This window comes from Takifugu rubripes, chromosome 1, assembly GCF_901000725.2.
Source record: "Takifugu rubripes chromosome 1, fTakRub1.2, whole genome shotgun sequence".
NCBI lineage: Eukaryota > Metazoa > Chordata > Actinopteri > Tetraodontiformes > Tetraodontidae > Takifugu > Takifugu rubripes.
In genome coordinates this window covers 21828928-21848616 of record NC_042285.1, presented here as the reverse complement: position 1 = coordinate 21848616, position 19689 = coordinate 21828928, and the positions used below count along the sequence as shown (strand labels likewise).

Genomic DNA, 19689 nt, shown 5'->3' with positions numbered 1-19689 from the left:
ATCTGGGTTATCTGGCTGTAATCAGCTTAGCCCACTGCCACTCTTACTGCTTCATAGGTGCTTTCTGTGGCTTCAGTCTGGGTCTGTCCCCACCGACGCGTCTTCAGGGAACAAACGAGACAAGTGGAAGAGACTTGACAGATTTGGGATCTTTTTGGGGACGTAGCATCCTGATAAGCAGCCATGGCCGAGGACCAAGACCTTAGTGTATCTGCTGCAGTCACGTACCCGAGGAAAATACTGGAGTATATGGAAGGATTCCTCATCTCCAAGGTGATGCACACACAAACATGGGTCCACTTCAGGGGTGAAACCTGCTTTAAAGCTGACAGGTTTGAAGGTAAACGCCTTAAGCGACTAGACCGCAACTTTCACTCTCCGGTTTGATAAAACATTATCTTACTGTTCCTGTTTTACTTTTTAAGTGGAAAAAAGTCAAACATACTTATCCAATTATGCGGCACTCGTGTAAAAATGCTGAGCAGTAAGATATGTAACAACATTTAGCCAAGATCACTAATTACAGCTTCTTAAAAATGTACCAGAACCAACAATGTACAGTCACAACTACTGTTAGTCAACCACACAGTATTATAAAGACATAAAAGTAGCACAAAATATAAGAAAGGATTTAAAACAAGTTATAATCACAAATATGATTAAAGCATTATAGGATTGTATACAGTATAGCCATCTCATATAGATCTGGACACATCCTGATGAGTGAACGAGCCCTTACAGCGTAGTAGAACAGGAAAAATGGTGTATTGCCTGCTATTACATTGTAATATATGGTGAACATTGGATAGTAACAGTCGTGATTGTGAAGTACAGCAAATGAATGTGTAATATGTTTTTTTTACCATTTACGTTAAAAGTGAAGATGTAATAATTAAGTGTGTGTCTTTTAGTATAGTTCTGTGTAGCCAGGTACTGGATAGACTGGATGTTTCTGATCGCTCATCTTTCTTTGCCACAGGTGGTTTTCTCCTCCTGTGAGCTGGGCGTTTTTGACCTATTATTGGGTGCAGAGCGCCCCCTATCGGCAGAGGAGATCAGCCGGGCCTTGGGCACCAGTGTGGACGGCACAGAAAGGCTGCTGGCTGCTTGTTCGGGCCTGCAGCTCCTCAACATCCATCAGGACAACGGACGATGTCGGCAACCACACAGGACCAGAACATATACAATTTAAATTACCCCCGGGGACGAATAAAGTGTTTTTGAATTGAATTGGATCTCAGTTATCCGTGTCTGTCTGTGATTTCACACTCCCCAGGTCTCTACAGCAACACGGACCAGGCCAGCGTTTACCTGACTCGTTCCAGTCCTGTATCCCTGTCCCAGTCCATCCAGTACAGTTCCAGAACCATCTACCTCTGCTGGCACTACCTGACGGATGCTGTCAGGTCAGTACTCTGCAGTGGACCGCCCCCAATTTCACGGGAGAACGAGCTTATGGCACCACCGTGAAGGGAGTCACCTTCCCGGGCAACACATGACATTTTTCAATTTCCGCTGAGCTTGAATTAAACGGGTTTGATCTTTTCTCTGTCAATAAAAACCGTGTAAAAGGTCGAAGAGCGAGAGGTGCGGTGTTCAAAGATGCGACATCCCATCGGGCTGTCTCTGTTAGTGGAATTCTTCCAGCTTATCATCAAGGGAACGTGGATACTTCAAAGCTTTACTTTCTACTTATATGCTCATGAGATATTGTGTCATACATGTAGGTTTCTCTTGGTGTTTTTCCAGAGAGGGGAGAAACCAGTATGAAAAGGCTTTCGGAGTGGATGCACAAGACCTGTTCCAAGCTCTCTACAGGTTTGTTGAAAACACACCCACGCACTCATTTAGATTCCCTCCGTGTTTCTTCCTCTTAAGACCGTCTGTCAGACTCTTCCTCCTTAAAAAAAAATATAAAACAGGCTCCTGGGATTTATTAGGCGGGTGTGTGATGGAGGTGATGGAGAGGGGGGCGTTTGGTTGGCAGTGATGTGAAGAGGCATCTCTGCCACTGTCCTTGAGGTCGGGTGTGTTTGTAGTAGCTAGTGCCCAGAGTTTTAACGCTCGGCTGATGTGCTGGTCAGCAGTTTGCAGAGGTCGTATGCTAAAAGTTTCACACTTTGTGTGCTAATAGATTTTGATCGGTCTGCCTGAGGCCCTGCAGGCCGTCTCATAGGAGCAGAGGCCAAGATAACTATATAAAACACCCCTCACTGTTAACTGTCCACATTAAACTGCTGTGACGATGATGATGATGATGATGAGGATGATGAGGATGAAAGATTGTTTCTTATTACAAAGCTCCCTTTATGCAGATGATGTTTCTGTGTATTTGAATGAGTGAATTTATGCTGAAAGCGCTCCGTTGGAGGATATAAATGCAAGATGAACATATTGGGAAAATGGAAACCATCCACACGTAAATGAAAATACCCATCAGCAGACACATTTGCATCTCGACTCCAGCTGATTGCAAATGAAAATACCCCGCAAGAAAAAAAAAGAAAAAACCTCAGCACTCAGCAGGTTGATTTTAATGTGAAGTAGCGGCTGTTTGTCCCTGCTGATTTCCCATGTGAATACTGCTAAATTAGGAGGAGGAAACAACCACTGAAATCATTCTGTGGCGTTCTTGTGGATGATTCAGAGCAGGCGGGATGAGTCACTCTCCTGTTTAGTCCCAGACATTTAACCGGCCACATTCTCTTCACAGCTTAAGTTCACACAGCCGAGGACGCGGGAAGGAGTCACAGTTATCACCGTTGGCGAACAGACGGAGGGTTCCTGCTGTGAAACGAGGCCACTGAGGGCGTCTGACTGCTCAGTGGATCTTTGAATTTTATCCAAGAGCTAGGTTGATGGTGATATAATACTGAGTGTGTAAGGTACACCTATTATATCATATACACTTGATCGCCATGGCGCAGTAAAATGTGCAGCGTTTAATGTGAAATTGGCTGTAATACAACTGTATCTGTCTATCAATGACAAGGCAGCAAGACAGCAGCCAAAACAGACAAGTGACGGAGCAGCCTTGAACCAGATTTGATGAGGACACGTGGCTGGCAGAGACAGGCAGAGAGGAGGCAGTTCATGAAACCATGATGGTGATATAAGGCCTGATTATATAAATGAGATCACTTCCTCTATATACCGTAGTTGTGCACGGGCTGAGCTGTCGCGCATCTAAACACACTCAGTCGGGAGCGCAAAGCTTTGCACGTGTGATTTTCACGCGGCGAAAACGTTCCCAGATTAAATCTGGAGTGTGACTATCCGGCCTCACCTTCACTTTTTATGCCTTTTTATGTCGAGCGTAATCAGAGTGAGAACGACTCACTTTCAAAAGTTTATCTGAAGGTCACCGTGTCGTCAGATGACTGGCCGGATACAGACAATTCATATGGAAGGGAGACGAGGATGGACGTGTGTGTGTGTGTGTGTGTGGGGGGGGGGGGCCCTCATGGCAGACCAGAGTGCTGCGTGATGAGGTGGAGATTCCTCAGAGCAGCAGCCGTCACCACAGGCTCTTCTCTTCTGCTGCAATGCTTCTTTTATACACACTATGTGTCGCCACGGGGAGCAACTCTACAGATGAGGAGAGGCACCGCTCGTGTGTTTGTCTTTGACAACAAACAGAAAATGACAAAAGAAAGTTTTGCCCCTGATAGAAAGAGAATATTGACGACAGTTTGTGTGCAGGTCTGATGAAGAGATGGTGAAGTTCATGCAGTTAATGAACTCCATTTGGAACATCTGTGGTAAAGATGTTGTCACAGCCTTCGATCTTTCACCCTTTAAAACCATCTGTGACCTTGGCGGTAAGTGCGTGTGTGTGTGTGTGTGTGTGTGTGTGAGTGTGTGTGGAGCAAGTCATTGCGTTTAATCTCCATAAGGTTACGGTTTGAGTCTCATTAACATTTCAATGTGTTGGAGTTGTGCGCTAACTGACATCTGGCTCAGTTGCAGCACACATATTTATATTGTACATTATGTTTGTGTGCAGCACAATTGCAACACATCTGTCATCTGCGACCTTTAGTAAACCCCCGCTGCGTTAATGACTCGTAAAATCAGCCAGGCTTTTCAACATTCACAGCTCAAAGTCACCTCCCATCTGGAGTTTGGGCACTCGCTGTTTTCACTGTTGCCAGTAATTGATAATGCTGATAAGATTTTTATTTATTTTTTAAATTATTTTATTCTATTTGTTTTTGGAATAATATAAACAAAATAATTTATTATCAGTGTTCCCTGCTACGGACAGAAATTCTGATGTTATTTAAGCAACATTAAAAACTAGCAGAAGAAAACAATGTTCTCACCAATGGATGGAAAGCATATATTTTAACACAGACTAATTTGTATTTTTTATTTGTGTATCCCCACACTTTAAACCTATTCTATATGCTATAATGTAAATAAAAGAAATTTGACAAACGCTCTATGGCTATATTAAAAATAAAGCTGCTTTGGTTCCCGTCGACGATGATATTACCATTACTGGCCACTAAGGGGCGCTGTTCATTCGTTCAAAGCGCCGATGCTCAAGCACACACCTGTAACACTGACGGCCGTTCACAAGTGTCCTTCAGTGTTCCCTAACCTCCGTGACTTACCCAGCACGGGCCGGTGCGTTCATGTTTAAACATAGAGCTACTCCACAGACAATAGTGGGCACACAGACAGCATGGGTGTCAGTTGGTGACTGCACCACCTTTCACGCAGCACCTGTGGTGTTTGACTTTCCTGCCATCTCACATGTCTCTTGCGGTCCAGCTTTATACCAACTGGCTCATCTAAATCTGATGAATTCAGACTCATTTAAATGATTAATGGGAAATATAATCTTGCTGACACATTGCAAAGGCAACAGATTTATCCCGGCCCCCGATAATCCATTTCAGGACATAGTTTTGTTGTACTGTAAAAATGTAATGGATGGAAGAAAATGTAAGGGGTTGTTCCAACAGGGTTATAACAGTTAGACCTGACACACACACACACACACACACACACACACACACACACACACACACACACACACACACACACACACAGACGCTTTGTAGCTTTGTCAGAGATAGATCCTTTGATCCAGCATTCCACTTCACTGCCTCTCCATCCCTCTACCCATTTACTCATTCTTCATCTCTCTTTTTCATATTTGAGTTGCTCAGTGAAGCTTGAACACTGATCATTCTGCCAAAGCACATCCATAATTTTACATTAATGTTTTTTTGTTTCTGTGTGTGTGTGTGTGTGTGTGTGTGTGTGTGTGTGTGTGTCTGTGTGTGTGTGTCTGTGTGCGCGTGTGTGTCAATTTCCCAGTCACAGTTATAGTGATGACAAGCTACAGGGCTATGAGCTAAAATGTAATTACATCATGGCAGCATACATTGTTTATTATGCGCACTAACCACAATACATCCTCTGGTGATGAGGGACGTATGTTTGCCCCCTCAACAAATGAACGTATATGTTTGTGTGAATCTACACACCATGGGTGCCGATATGATATCAAAACATTGTTTTTATGCTTTAACATGATAATATTTTACAAATGCGAAGATATTCCTCAGCTGAAATCATTCAGAATTTCTCTGGTTTATCAATATGAATGTTGGGTGAACCGTATTCCCACAGCCACCACGTGCACGTGAATAGAAACCATGCAAATAGAGTGTGTGTCTGAAGCATGTGTCCCAATCCTCGTGTGTGTTTGTGTGTATGTGCCTAACCGATTTTCCTCTCTCTTCTCGTCCTTCCGTGTCCAGGCTGCAGTGGAGCATTAGCCAAGCAGTGCACGTCCGCTTACCCAGAATGCACTGTTACGATCTTTGACCTCCCCAAGGTGGTGCGCACGTCAAGGGAAAACTTTTTCACAGAGGCCAACCAGAGAATAGGCTTCTGTGAAGGTGAAGTCACTGAGACGGTCCCGGGTGAAATCGCTTAACATTGCCAATCATACACAGTTCAAGTGCATTCAAACACACACACACGCACACACACACACGTGCACGCGCCTTTCTGAAGCAGGTATCCAGATGCGGTGCCAGAGTTGTGCATACAGCTGGTGTTTAATAAACATTACGCTCTGTATTCGACCTGGACTGAGACTGAACCTCCGTGTATCCGAATCACCACAGCAGCTGGTGAACCAGCACTGCACGCGGCCAGAACCACAGGCTACGTAGCCCGTACGGACTCTCCACACTTTAGGAAGGATTTGAATGATTTCACTCTTGCGAAAGTTGCCTTTAAATGGTGACGAATTTGAGTTAGCAGACCGCTCAGCTCCTGCTGCCTCCTGCGGGACGTGAACAGTCAGTCTGCTCACGTCCACTCCATTTAAACCAAGTCTCCAACATCTTGACCGTTAAATAGAATGTCTGCTTATTTGTGTGTTTTTAGGGGACTTCTTCAAAGACCCCCTTCCCGAAGCGGATCTTTACGTTCTTGCCAGAATCCTTCACGACTGGACCGACCAACGCTGCCTAGAGCTGCTCCGAAGGGTCCATGGAGCCTGCAGACCAGGTCTGTGCCTGCATCTGCCTCCTGCATCTGTGTGTGTGTGTGTGTGTGTGTGTGTGTGTGTGTGTGTGTGGGTGTGTGTTTTCTGGACCAATAACACAAACTGAGTTGATTTCTCAGTGGAAACTAAACCACATTTTGTCACCGTAGCACCAATGATTGCGTTTCTCTAGGTAACTAACAGGCATTGATTGACAGGAGGCAGCGTGCTGCTGGTGGAGGCGCTGCTCTACGAGGACGGATCCGGACCTCTAACGGCGCAGCTCTACTCCCTGAACATGCTGGTGCAGACGGAGGGCAGGGAGCGCTCGGCTGCTCAGTATGCAGCCCTGCTGACTGCTGCGGGTTTCTCCAACGTCCAGCACCGCTTCACCGGGAAGATCTACGACGCCGTGCTGGCTCGCAAAGAAGCGTGAGTCTCCTGTGACATCATCACACCGCCGCTGCAGAGATGACCCTTTTCAATTTGTCCCGAAGCTTTTTCTGCTGCTGAATTGTGCACGCGTCTTAATCTGCCATTAAGTCCATTATTTTCAACTCCACGTCCTGCTGATCTGTACCCTTAAAAGTTTAAAGAAACTACCATAAATGCTCTTTCTTACAAATGCTGCCTGGTTTAAAAAGTGGTTGACAGAAGAGCTGGAAGGCTTTTATCAGATCCCATCAGCCTCCCTCCACCACCACCACCACCACGTCGTGGTTGTATTCTAATCAACGCCTATAGAAATGACGCTGAACCAGTTGATGTACATTCTGACATCCCTTCTTTTGTCTCTCCCTCTGTTCATTTTGACAGATGGTGTCTGTAAAACGTATCCACAGTGTTTGACACCTACTGGCCATAATATCAGACCTTGCTCTCCCATGTCTCCTCTCCTGCTCTCTCTTTTATGACCATCATAAATCTTTCTGTGCCAAGGCTGCCAGACATTAAATCTGGAGTTAGGACTGGTCTGCAGCCGAGGTGTCCTCACTCAGGAGCCATTTCACAGGCCGTAAACCTTTAGTCTGCTTTACCTGCAGTTCTTTCTAGGCCTCTAGCATCAGCGCCCCCCCAAAAAGGTAGAAAATGTAGGTCCTCTGTCTGTAAACTGTCCAACATTCCAAGGTCCACCTGCTTCAATTTCACCAAGACAAGTGTGTAAAACTTTTATTCCCAGAGGAAAAGCAGTTATTTTCTGTAAGAAAACTTTGGAGAGAAACTGTAACGGAGCCAGAATCCCCAATAAAGTGAGGAGCGAGAGAGACAGAGAGAGAGACCACGTGTGTAAATGTGAGTGTAAATGTGAGTGATGATGTCACGGGCAAATCAAAAAACAGAGAAATACATCATCTTTGTAGTCCAGTACGCTACAACTCCGTCCAGTTTGCTCCTATGCACTGAACATTTTTTTCAGGACTCAATTCGGGGAATGTTGGCAAAGTACGACTCCTAAAAATAGAGCTTCTACGTCTCTGTTGACCACGCTGTGAAGATGATTTTTTTCAGTGGGGGAGTTGTTAAGCTGGACAAAGGCACCTGCAGATGCTTCTAAATTCCCCCTTCTTTTGTTTGTCTACCTGCCCTGTCCTGTCCTCCCAGCCTCAGTCTGTCTAAATGCTAATCACCCTCGTGTGTCTCACCTGTGTCCCATTGCCTCCCGGTGTATTTAAATCCACCTCTCCTGTCTTCCTGTGCCAGATTGTCTTAGGTCTTTGAGGGAAGCGTCTGGCATGTCCCTTGTCTTCTGTATTTTGGAGTTTTGACCTGCTTGCTGATTTGGGCTTGTCTACTGTTTTGGACTGATCTTTGCTGTTTTAACCTGTTTCAAATAGACGGATTGAATGCTTCAGACTCTTTGTTATTATTTGTCTGCATTATCTCTTGTTCTATTATGGTGACTATTCTATTATGGTCAAATAAGATTTGAAAAACAATTATCCTTGCTGTTTTAATACGAGCTCCAGGAACTTCTCTATGAGTTATAGTGTGTCAATAGTGTATTTGTTTTTGAAAATTTCCTCTAGATTCTATAGCATCTATTTCAGGCAGGATTCTCCATGATCAGAAAAACGGTCTCGTTCTCCTGATGGTGATTAAAGATACAAACCTATCACTATTCCATGGGTGCTGCTGTCAAGCCAGGGTTGTTATTGTCTAATCTACTGGTGTGTTGACCTTCTGGTTGTCCCTGGTGGGTGAATATACAAACCTGCTTCCTCTACCCTCATTCTACCTACTTATCCTCACAAGAATATCTAATAAAAAGCACACGCATTCACCTCAAGACTCACTGCAGCCACAACAGGGCCTCTCCATCCGCCTGCTTTGACATTAAATGCCAGCGGCTGCTTTCCAAGACTCCACACAGGAGACATTTTTACGTTCACAGCTTCACTGCCTGTTCGGTTGTATACGAGTTCACAGGAAATCATGATTACAAGTTTGCCCTTGTGGCCGAACCTGCTGCCAACAGTCAGGCTCAGAATTGATCACGTTTTGGGGGTTTTCCAATGGTTCCTGACAGACCCTGAAAATCTCTGAGGAGCGATAAGGTGGAACCCAAGACTTGGTGTCCAGTAGGAGCCACTAGGACAGTAGGGTAAAAGACAGAAACTACCTTCAGCCGTCCAGTGAAAGTGCGTCGTGTCAGTTTTGGATTTGTAACGAGGCAGAATTTGTAGTTAATAAAGTATCTTCGGTGCTATCTACAGGTTTGTTCAGTCTTTATTGTTTTGCTTCCTCGTCTGTTTCTAATATTATATTTCACACACCTACTTGATGAACGGGCTTTGATGAACCTCCACAGATCTGGCATTACAAATATCACATAATCGGCTCTTGATTTTTTTCTTTTTGGCAACGGTTCTTCTTGCCCGAGTTTCTTTGAACAATGGGCAGAGCAGTCGGAGACTGAGCCCAGTCAGGTGTGATTCTGCTGTAAATGATTATCCGAACGCGATAAAGGTCACCGGTTATTAGATAGCGTGAACCGTGAGGCTCCAGTCTCATTTCTCAGAAGATGAATTCCCAGCGTATCTGTCGTCATCGCTCAATCCTAAACCCTGCCTGAACCCCCTCGCCCTCGCGCTGTTCTTAAGAGCCCAGTAAAACTGTCTTTGCGTCACACTCTTTGTAATGATGGATGCCGCTCAATAATCTTCCTCTCACTCGGCCAAATGCTCACTCCACCCCGTCCTCTCTTCCAAATGCAGATCTCTGGCTTTCATTTCATTTTCATTTCATTGTGTCCTTGTACGGCGGAGCTGGGTCAAAAATATGATTAAACCACACCTTTATCAGTTTATTGCAAACACGATTTATACTCGGCTCCATCAAGGCGGGAGGCGTCGCTTTAAAAATGATGCTGCCAAGAGATAATGGCGGGAAAATATCAGCTGGCTGTCTCCTCAGCTGTAAAGAATAATTCTCCGCCATCAGGCAGACAGCATTATCTGAACTCTGCTCTGTATTCAGACTGTCGCACCTCTGGAGATCTCTTCTCCAGACACTCACACCCTCATTTACCTCTGCATCCCTTCCCCCCCCCCCCCCCCCCCCCCCCCCCACACACACACACACACACACACAAACACACACAGTAATTGGGAATTAATCAGGCTGCAACAAATTAGAATTGATGCAAACCTCTTGCGGACGGCTTAATGCAAACATGGACTTATGAAGGGAAATGAAGTGTCGACCAGTGAGGAGGTGATGATACTGGCCAGCACTGCGGCGCAGCAGTAATGGCGTGCTGCTTGCAGCCTGACCTTTGACCCCTGTGACCCTGGCAGGAAATATGCCGTGGTTCACATAAAATGGACGGACTGAATGACCGTGGATTAATTTAACCTTCTTGATCCTCAATTGACAGCGTGCTGTCTGGCTCCCTGATTAAAATCTGCTTAACAAATCAATGGCATCTGATTTTGTTCTTAAAAGCAGCAGGCGTGAGTTCCATGGTGAGTTCTTTTCCCCACACTTTACCGTGCCGACTGCGGTCAAAGTGCATGTTCTACTCTCTACTTTTCAGTTCCTTTTTACGGCTCCGACACACGAGGCTATTATTCTGCCAGCCTCAGGTTCAACACCAGCAGGTTTTATGGATGTTTTCGCAGCTACATAAATAGAGTAAGGGTCCAGGGTAAGGGGGACCTGAGGACGCTGTCTCCGCCTGCTCTCCCAACTCTACCTACCACTAAAACTGGAGACACATTTGAGATCCCAAATCACAAAATCCAAAAGGAAACAAAATCGAGATAAAAGATATAAAAAAATGACCACAAAACACTTATATTCCAGACAGCAAACAGGTTTTATGTAAGTATAACATTACTGAATTTAGACTGAAGCAATGTGTGTGTGTGTGTGTGTGTGTGTGTGTGTTATAACTTGTGCTAATCTATTCTCAGATATGGAAGCACACACCCCTGCAGGAAATAGATGAAAAAGAAGGAAAGATGAAAACAAGAATTCTCCCGAGTGTCTCTTAATTATTGTACAGTAAGTAAAAATTATGACTTGTGGTAATGTGTGTGTGTTTACTTTTGTGTTGGGAAGTGTTTATAGGAATTAGGGTGCTGTCAGCTGATCAGCTTTGAAAGCAGCCAAATAAATGAGTTGACCTGCCACAAAAGCTCAGTCCTGTCACAGTATTGCCATGTTAGGATGGAGGCGTTCTGCTGCATCCTTTATCTTTTCTCTGGTTGGATTTTAGACCTTTGTCGTATCCGTAGTTACATCCTGTGGTGTGTCACTGGTGCTTGATCTGATTGGCTGTGATGTGATTGGTCGGCCTGGTCAGACCCCTTTGTTATGTCCTTCCAGGCATTTCTCATCTTAATGTCTAATGAGGCTCTATGTTTCCTTTTGTGTGTGTGTGTTGTTGTTGTTGTTGTTGTTGCACAAGCCTGCGTACTTGTGTTTGTGCTGCAATCTTTGGGGACATTCATAATGTGTTCCACAAGTCACGCACTCTTCTACCCTCATGCTTCAGGATGCCACTTTAAGATAACAACTTCAGGGTATTTCAGGGAACACACTCAGTTTACGCCCAGGGAAAGTATTTTTCTCCTCCCTCCTTCTCTCTCTCTCTCTCCCTCTCTCTCTCTCTCTCTCTCTCTCTCTCTCTCTCTCTCTCTCTCTCTCTGTGCGTGTGTGTGTGTGTAGTCATTGTATCTGGGGTTTGGGCTCTGTTGCATTTTCTTTCCAAAGATTTCTTACAGGAAATATCTCCTCTGGGAATAGAAGTTTTCCATCTCCTGGAAAATGTTTCTGTTAAACCAGGATAAGCAGGATAACCTGGACAACAGTTGATATTTCTGTCAGCTGCTAGCCTGCTTTAGCAGTTACTACAGCATATTAATATTGTCCTATTGTTGCCAGCAAAAATAATCAGAAATATTATTATGAGGCTCACCGAAGACCTATAATGGTTTTCTGATGGAGTGCACGCGCCTGTAATAACAGATGAAGTCTTTAAATGTCGACGGGACTTTGTTAAATTCATTACTGACCCCAGTGAGAACAGACAAGACAAGGATTTCATCCACCGGTGTTGACTGACTCACCCGATGCTGGGAAGACGCACGCTGCATCAGAAAATGGCAGCAACACTTTATCTTATGTGACATGACCTATTTAGTATTTCAGTCACACGGGGTTTCAACAAGCAACAAGATACACGCTGCCCAGATGAGGATAACAGGTGAGTAACCAATACAAGGAAGAGAGAAGCGCAACATCAACCATTCCCCGGGAATATGGTCGTGTTTTTGCATATTCCGTCCTGCCATTTATGACCGGGTTGCTCGGTTCAGATTACAAGTGTAGGAATTCTCCCGGAAATAGAAATTCTGCTCACTTTCAAGTGAACTTTGATCCACATGATCAGGAATTCAGTCATACATCTCCATTTTTTCCTGATTCCAAGCTGTCCTGCCTCCATTTTGACACAGGATGTAGTGCAATCATGTTTCCTCATAGGTGATGTAAAACTTCAGCGATTATGTCCTTTCGCCTGTAGGGATTTCAGCTGAGCCGCTTTGAATTCATTTCCGCCTGTGGGGGCGACTGGGTGGCTCGTACGGCAGCGCACATCTGTCTGCCTGCTACTTTCTCCCCATGTTTTGTGCTGCTGTCCCCCAGACACACCTGGAATTCCCTGCATGTGCACAAGCATCATTCAACCTGCTCTTTGTTTTGTGGTACACCTGTATGTTTGAAAAGGCTAATGCTGTGCTTTGGTGCCAACGAGTTCAAGAGACAATAAACTGGGGGTTCGGGGGGAGAAGCGTTGTATTAAAACACACACACACCAGCCCCAACGTACACACATCACATCTCGCAGCTTAATAAAGTGTCCTGGCTGCGAGCTCTGCTTTGTCACTTCCAAACCCTTCCATAATTCATGGCCTGTGACAGCAACATTGAAGACATAGACGTTTGGCCTGTAGGCTATACTAACACATGCACACACATCAACGCACACACAATGGAGATTCACCTCATCATCCCTGCAAGGCTGCAAACGTCACCGTTGCCTCCAACCTGCATTCTTCATTACTCTCTATTCGTAGCTCATGAAATTGTCTGACCTGTGTGTGTCTGTATGTGTGTATGTGTGTTGTACTTCACAAACCCTTTACGCCGTCACCGACTAGGTTCTGTTCTTTTGTATCTTGGTCATGCCCTTTAGCACTACTAAATGTACTCTGTCTCACACATACGCACACACACACAGACACACACATCGAGACACAATGCTGTCACTTCTAATCTCAGAAACATACATGCCCCCCACCTCCTATCATCCCAAAAAGGAACAGGGGACAGAAATACATCCATGTCCCACTTGTTGTTTTTGACATCTTTTGTTCCTCTAAGCCATGTCATGCACACACACACACACACACACACCTACACACACACACACACATTATTGACCACATTATTCTGAAAGAAAATGGAACGAGTGACAAGTGGCATTGCCTGAGTAACAGTGTAACAAGGTCACACCAAAGACTTTTACTTTTTCCATAGCAACCTGTGGATTTCTTTGTTCCGATTGTATTATATGAAAGATGGAGTCTCAGGATGACGTTGATATGCTTTTAGGAGGACTTGAACTCCTGATCTACAGCCTTGATGATGCTAGAAGCAGAACCGAAGTTGAAATTTCAGAATTGACCTGCTATTTGAGTTATGAAAACACTCACCTCACCTTGTTATTCTCAGAGTCGCTGTTTTTCTGGAACCAAAGCCAGTCTCTCCGACTGTGTTGCAGTTTATAAAATCTGTCCTTGAGATGAAATTTAATTTTTTTCTGTGAGCAGAAAAAAAAAAGAAAAGATGACGCCAGCTGGAGATGACAATGGCGTTGCCTCCTGATGAATTAGGTGCTTTGAATATGAAGGACACATCCCAGTGGAAGGGAAACGGTGGCGGCAGTGATGAGGAATGGAGCTCATTGTTGTGATGGCTTCATAAATGTAAACCAATCATTATTCAAGGCGGAGATGCGGAAACGTAGACAAGCTGTCGCTTTTATAAAGAGCAGTTTGTGTTTCCAATGAGAAGAGGTGAGTTAATATCTACAGCACATCTTTTTTCTTTCATTCTAGAAGCGGAGATGAATCTTTGTTTCTATATGAGTTCAATATCTTTTCATTTCTCAAAAGTGCCAGTCCCAAATAAAAAAGGGGTTATCCTTCGTTATTGCCCTTCAACGGCGCCACTCGGGTGGCTCCTCTCGGCCGTTTTCACGAGTTTAAAAATGCTGTATGGTGGACGTAAACAAATCCTCTCAACTTTTTCGTAACCCGACTAGGGGAAAAGAAAAGGCCACTCGTGATTCTCTCTGATGTGACTTTGTGTACAAAGAACAGCACAGGCACGGGTCAAGTGCCGAGCCATGATGGTTATGGTTAAATGGATTCAGTTGCCATAGGTGATTACTCACAGGAGCATCTGGCCTTTTTGAAAGAGCACAGTTTGTCTCAGCCAACCACAGTCGGGCAGATTAACATATTTCCCATGATTGTTTTCATTAGCGTGTAAATGCCAGGGTCGCCCCCAGTCTCCCTCTCAGAACGGGCCGTGCATGCCGTCCGTCCGTCTGTCCCTCATTTCCATAAAACACAGGTTTGTCTGGGAGCCTAATCCAACATGCAAGGACAGGCACCCCCACTTGTATTCTGTCACTACAGATTGCTGCTAATCTGACTTTACTCTTGACTCAGAGTTTCAGCAGCGGAGATAAAAGTTGGGTTTGACTCTGCTGCAGCATTCGTCGCATCAGTTTCGTGCATTAAAGGGAATAAAAGCCTGTCACAATAAAGCCCTCAGAAGATATATGTTTGCAGAAATAAACTGCAGAGGGCTGAAAATCCAGCGAGAGCAGCTCACCTATTGCTGAAGCATTTTTTTGCATGCTATCTTACACGCTTGCCAACATGTTTAGATTCTAAAAAAAAAAAGAGCCTCCATAGCGCAGCGCCAGGGAAGCCTAAATAAAACCCTGCATGTTAACAGCGTTCAGTCACAGCCTGTAGGCCTCACTCCACATGATAGCTTTTTTCTGCCTTCCCTTTAGTGGTGAGTTATGCCATTGTCACATGATTTACCTCCACAGAGCTGTGGCAGAAACAGGAAAACAGGACTTTCATCACACATTTTTTCCCCTTTTTTTTGAAAAGTGTGAGACGGGACTTTCATCTTTTAATTGAGCTCCATTTTTAGAAGGCAATACAGAGAAATTTCACTGTGACAGTGCCTTTCAAATTGCAATAATTTAAAGGGGCGACCGTGGTGTTGGACGGCTAATGAAAAGCTGCATTAGTGAACAGACGAGTGCAAGGTTTCACATGAGCGTGCGAATCGCAGCACACTCTCTCCTCATCAACATGCACAGGAAGGGTGCAGGAAATTCCGTCTCCCTACCGCTCCAGTCTTTTCTGCTTCTGCTCTTATCATCCATCCATCCTCTCCCAGTTATTCAGAGAAGCAGCTGTATATAGCTGCATCATCCCCTCCCCCCGTCTCTAACACAGAGATGACCTTCACGGGCTCGACGTGCCGGAAGAAGGGATAGACGGAGGCAGAGCGGTGGTGGGTGTGGGGGGTGGAGAGGAACAGAAGTGCCGAAATGTGATGAATAACATAAAGAGGGAAGGCAAGATTTATAAGCAGGGAATAGATGACAAAGGGGAAGAGAGAAAAGTGCGTAAAGCAGGGAACACAAAAACCAGGAGAGGCACGACTGCAGAGTGGGAGGTGGGGGGGATAATGGGGAGAAAGACGAGGCTGATAGAGAACAGAAAAATAAATCTTTGTTCCAGCGAGGGGCTCAACGGCATGGTTGAGTCAGGTAGCATTAACCTGGTTTTACCTCGGTCGGCATCACGCGGCACTGCAGAATATCTGCGTTCTGAGCCCTCGTGGAGGAGCCGCGTCTCATTGGGCCGGAGTGACAGGTGGGCGATGAGCTGCGCCCGTCTGCGCGTTTGACCTTCTCTTTAACCTTGTTTAGTTGTGTTTCACAGCAATGGAGATGAACTGGAAAGAGAGGAGAGAAGGAGAAAGATGTAAGGAGAGCATTCTCCCACTGCTGCAGGCTTACCGCCTAAACTCCGACTCTCTCCCTCTCTCATTCTCCCTCTGACTCATTGCAAAGTCATGAAACAGGAAAGCCGATAAAGAGAGATTATTTTAAAACTATCTTATACATTCAGCTGGAGACTGAGTGTCAGCTTGGGAAAAGACCCATCCATACAGAGAATCTCTCCCTATGTCTTACTGTCTCTATCTGGCTCATTCGCGCTCTATCTAGCTCTACTGCTTGGTATAATCTTCACCTCATTAGCATTTCAAAAATCATATCTTTATGAGTCATGCATTGCAGACGCTCTGGTGAGTTTGTCCTTACTTGGTTATAAAACCAGGGCAGCTCAGCCTGCAAGAGCCACTGTGGTTGTTTTTTTGTTTTTTTTTTCTTCTTCTCCTCCATATCCTACAAATTAGCAATACAAACCTCAGGGCAGACGTGAGGAATGAACGCTGTAAATGAGAATGTTAAAGATCAAAGGAACGTTTTCAAAAATGTTGTACAGAAGAATCTGCATCGCTCCACACCAAAAAAAAAGAAAGATAAATCGGTCCAGAGCAAAGAGGTAGAATTTAAGGCAGGGATGGATCAAATAAAAGCAGCCGAGGTGATAATAACAACATGCACAGTAAAATTTCAAGCAAGGTAAAAAGACAAAGCCAACGTGAGAAAGCAGCTGTAGGACACTCAGCCTCTCAGCTGCACCAATGAGCGCAGGTTTGTGACTTCTTGTTTTAGTTGTTCTTTGCATATATGTTTTTGCAACACCTTATGCTTTCTCATATAAAATCCATCATTAAAGCCAATTTAGGAAGAAAAACCAGTTAAGGATAATATTGTATCCATAAACTTGCTAATAGTGTGAATTATTTTGATGCACGTCTGTGACATTATTGAATATTATTACACATCAGTTTGACTAAAGTGTATTTTATTTTGAAAACGCCTCTTGCAGGCCCCTTTTCCCCAAGACTTAAATATGAACATGTAATAACTGCAAAATTAAACAGGTGTGGCACCTCGACACACAATTAGCCAGGGTGAAAATGGTTTTGTTTCAGCGAAAGAGGTGCAGTTGATTTCCTGCAGCTTCGTCCACGACATTTCAAAAGACCTAGAAAAATGGAGCATGGGGTGAGGCGACGCGGCTCATCACCGCAGCAGATTCAGTGGCGACAAAGGAGAAAAGATATGTCGCCGTTGTTTTCCACGAGAAGCGAGGAGACGGCGACAGATGTGGGAAAATGAGACAGATAGTAGACAGCATCGGTGGGGTGAGACGGAACATTCCCTGTTGCCTGTCGGTGCAGCGAGGAGCAGGCGGGAGCAGCTCGCAGTTGCATTTCAGGCTTTCCAGGCTTGACTAAACCAAATTAAATTCCTTGTTCTTGTTCTGTGCCGGAGTCGTCGGCAATGAGTGACAATCAAAAGTTGCTGCAGCGGAAAAATATCGGCTTAAAGACAATGAAAGATCATTAGCATTTATTCATTCATTCATTCATTTATTTGTTTACTTATTTAAAAAGTACCCGTGGAATCGCTTCACTGAGCAGTTACCTGTCTGATGCATCGGGGTCTCACTAATCTTCACCTCTCATATTCATATCTGTCACCTGTGCAGTGAGACTATGTGCGCTCTGTAATATCCTGCATAATTCCATGGTCACATCAAACCAGACATCTGATTTTGTTTAGCAGTGATTCCCAGACTACAGGTGAGCTAAACACACATATGGTGGAGAAAGTACTTCTTACTGCTGCTTTAATTATACTCGCAAATGCATAATAACAATAGTGATGAATCAAATTCAGTGATTTTGTGTGATTTTTGAGTTTAATTTTAAAATGCAATAGATTGCTGCGCTCTGATATAAACCTGGAGTCAAGAGTCTTATTTCAAACACAAGAGCAGCTTTTTTTTATTTTAAAAATCCTTATATGCACAGAGGTCCCTGGACGTGAGTGTTGGGCTGCAGCTCTTTGTTCCTGTGCTCATCAGCTGATAGAGTGCATCAACAGAGGGGCTCACTGAACCGTGACAAATGTGGAGTTTAATTACAGAGTGGAAGCCCAAACAGAGCTGAGCTGCTCTTATGTGCAAGGTACAATTGCCTTTTTTTTGTTGTTTTCGGTCGCCAACTTCAATATTTGTCAAACATTAGAGAGTCATTACAAGCTGCTGAAGCTTCGCGGCTGCTGAGGCGACTGTGAGAAGGAGGTGACTGTCAGAAAACGCAGAGGAGACGCTGAAATATTTGTGCTCTGCTTCTGTTAAAGTCAATTTTGACCATTTAAAATCATTGACACCACTTTTACTCTAAACGGAAATGCTCTAGCAGAAGATTATGCGTGTTTCTTTAGTCAATTCTGGGCCAATAATTTAAACATCTGTGGCTCTTGAGCCATCTGTCAGTCTTCTGCCTCCTGAGAACCCGCTCCCCCCGCTCCACCTGCAGTAACCAGTCAATCACAGCTCCAGGTACCTTCCTTTTCAATAAACTTGTGAACACACCTTATCTATAGTGACACTAAATGGTCATCATTTATGCTTGGTTACATAAGTTATTCCATATTTCTTGTTTCCTGGAAAATGACACTAACAATCATGACATCAGACTTTGTGCAATTAAATTGCCAGCGGTTTTCAGGTCTGTGTGACATCAGCGCTGCCTCCACCGACTCATCTACGGAGGACGACAGCTGATCTGACACCGTTCGTTGCTACACGCCGCGCTCTCAACAAAAGTGCTGATGTTTGGTGTATTCCTCATTAATGATCAGGCTGACATTTGTGACAATGTGACACTGACCTCAGTCACAATTCTTTCTTAATCTCTTCTCACCATTGTTTGTAAAAATAAGTAAATAGTGATTAAGTAACTCATTAAATTGCTTAAAATAAACATGGGCATTCACAGTTATTAGGGTTCAACAGCAACGGTTGCGGGGTAAGTCAAGAAAAGACCAGTTAGTGTGGAGCACTGAAGTTGGGGAGTGAGGATCTCTCCTCAGTGCATCCTGGGTAGTCTGTCTGCAGTCTAATACTATTAAAAAGGGGCCAGCCTGAGTCAGCCCTCGGGTTTTCATCTGCTCTGTGCCCCAATGTAGAGAGAGTGCCTGAGCTCCAAAGGCTGGAAGATGCTTCCAGACAGAGAGGAGGGTGATAACTGAAGACCCGGCCCAGCACCTGGAGAGCAAGGTGATTTGGTCGGGTTTTAAGACTTTAGTATTGAGGACTTTCACTGTAAGGGGGAGGATTTTGATCAATATGGACGGATGTGATGGGTAGAACTCAGTCTGAAGGAAATACGATTCCGTGTACTATTCACTGGACAGGCTTGAGAATCTTTGGAGATTTCTATGAGGGCCTGATTATACATCATTACAATAATCCAGCCTAAAAGTGAGAAAAGGGTAGAATAATTTGTGCGCCGCCCCTCCCGAGACATACCCAGTCTCAGAGATTTAAAGTATTAGATCCATGGTAGGAAGCAGCTCTTGAAATATACCTAATATAGCTGTTTTACGGTCAAATCCTGAGTAAATAGAACTATTTTTGTGCAAGAAA

General features: G+C 44.5%; 1 protein-coding gene across 2 annotated transcripts; it reads left to right on the top strand.

Moving 5' to 3' along the window:
• The first annotated feature begins 5 nt into the window (after positions 1 to 5).
• asmt (acetylserotonin O-methyltransferase) lies at positions 6 to 19294 on the top strand. 2 transcript variants are annotated; one of them, XM_029851615.1, is made up of 10 exons: positions 6 to 273; positions 980 to 1154; positions 1277 to 1406; positions 1750 to 1818; positions 3703 to 3821; positions 5778 to 5918; positions 6415 to 6537; positions 6733 to 6946; positions 10930 to 11020; positions 19230 to 19294. In XM_029851615.1, the coding sequence occupies exons 1-9, from the start codon at positions 184 to 186 to the stop codon at positions 10958 to 10960; spliced, it is 1092 nt and encodes a 363-aa protein (XP_029707475.1). In that variant the 5' UTR covers positions 6 to 183; the 3' UTR covers positions 10961 to 11020; positions 19230 to 19294. The 2 variants fall into 2 exon arrangements, with proteins under 2 accessions (XP_029707475.1, XP_011609423.2); XM_011611121.2 differs by lacking the exons at positions 10930 to 11020; positions 19230 to 19294 and having other exon boundaries at positions 6733 to 9204.
• The last annotated feature ends 395 nt before the right edge of the window (positions 19295 to 19689 follow it).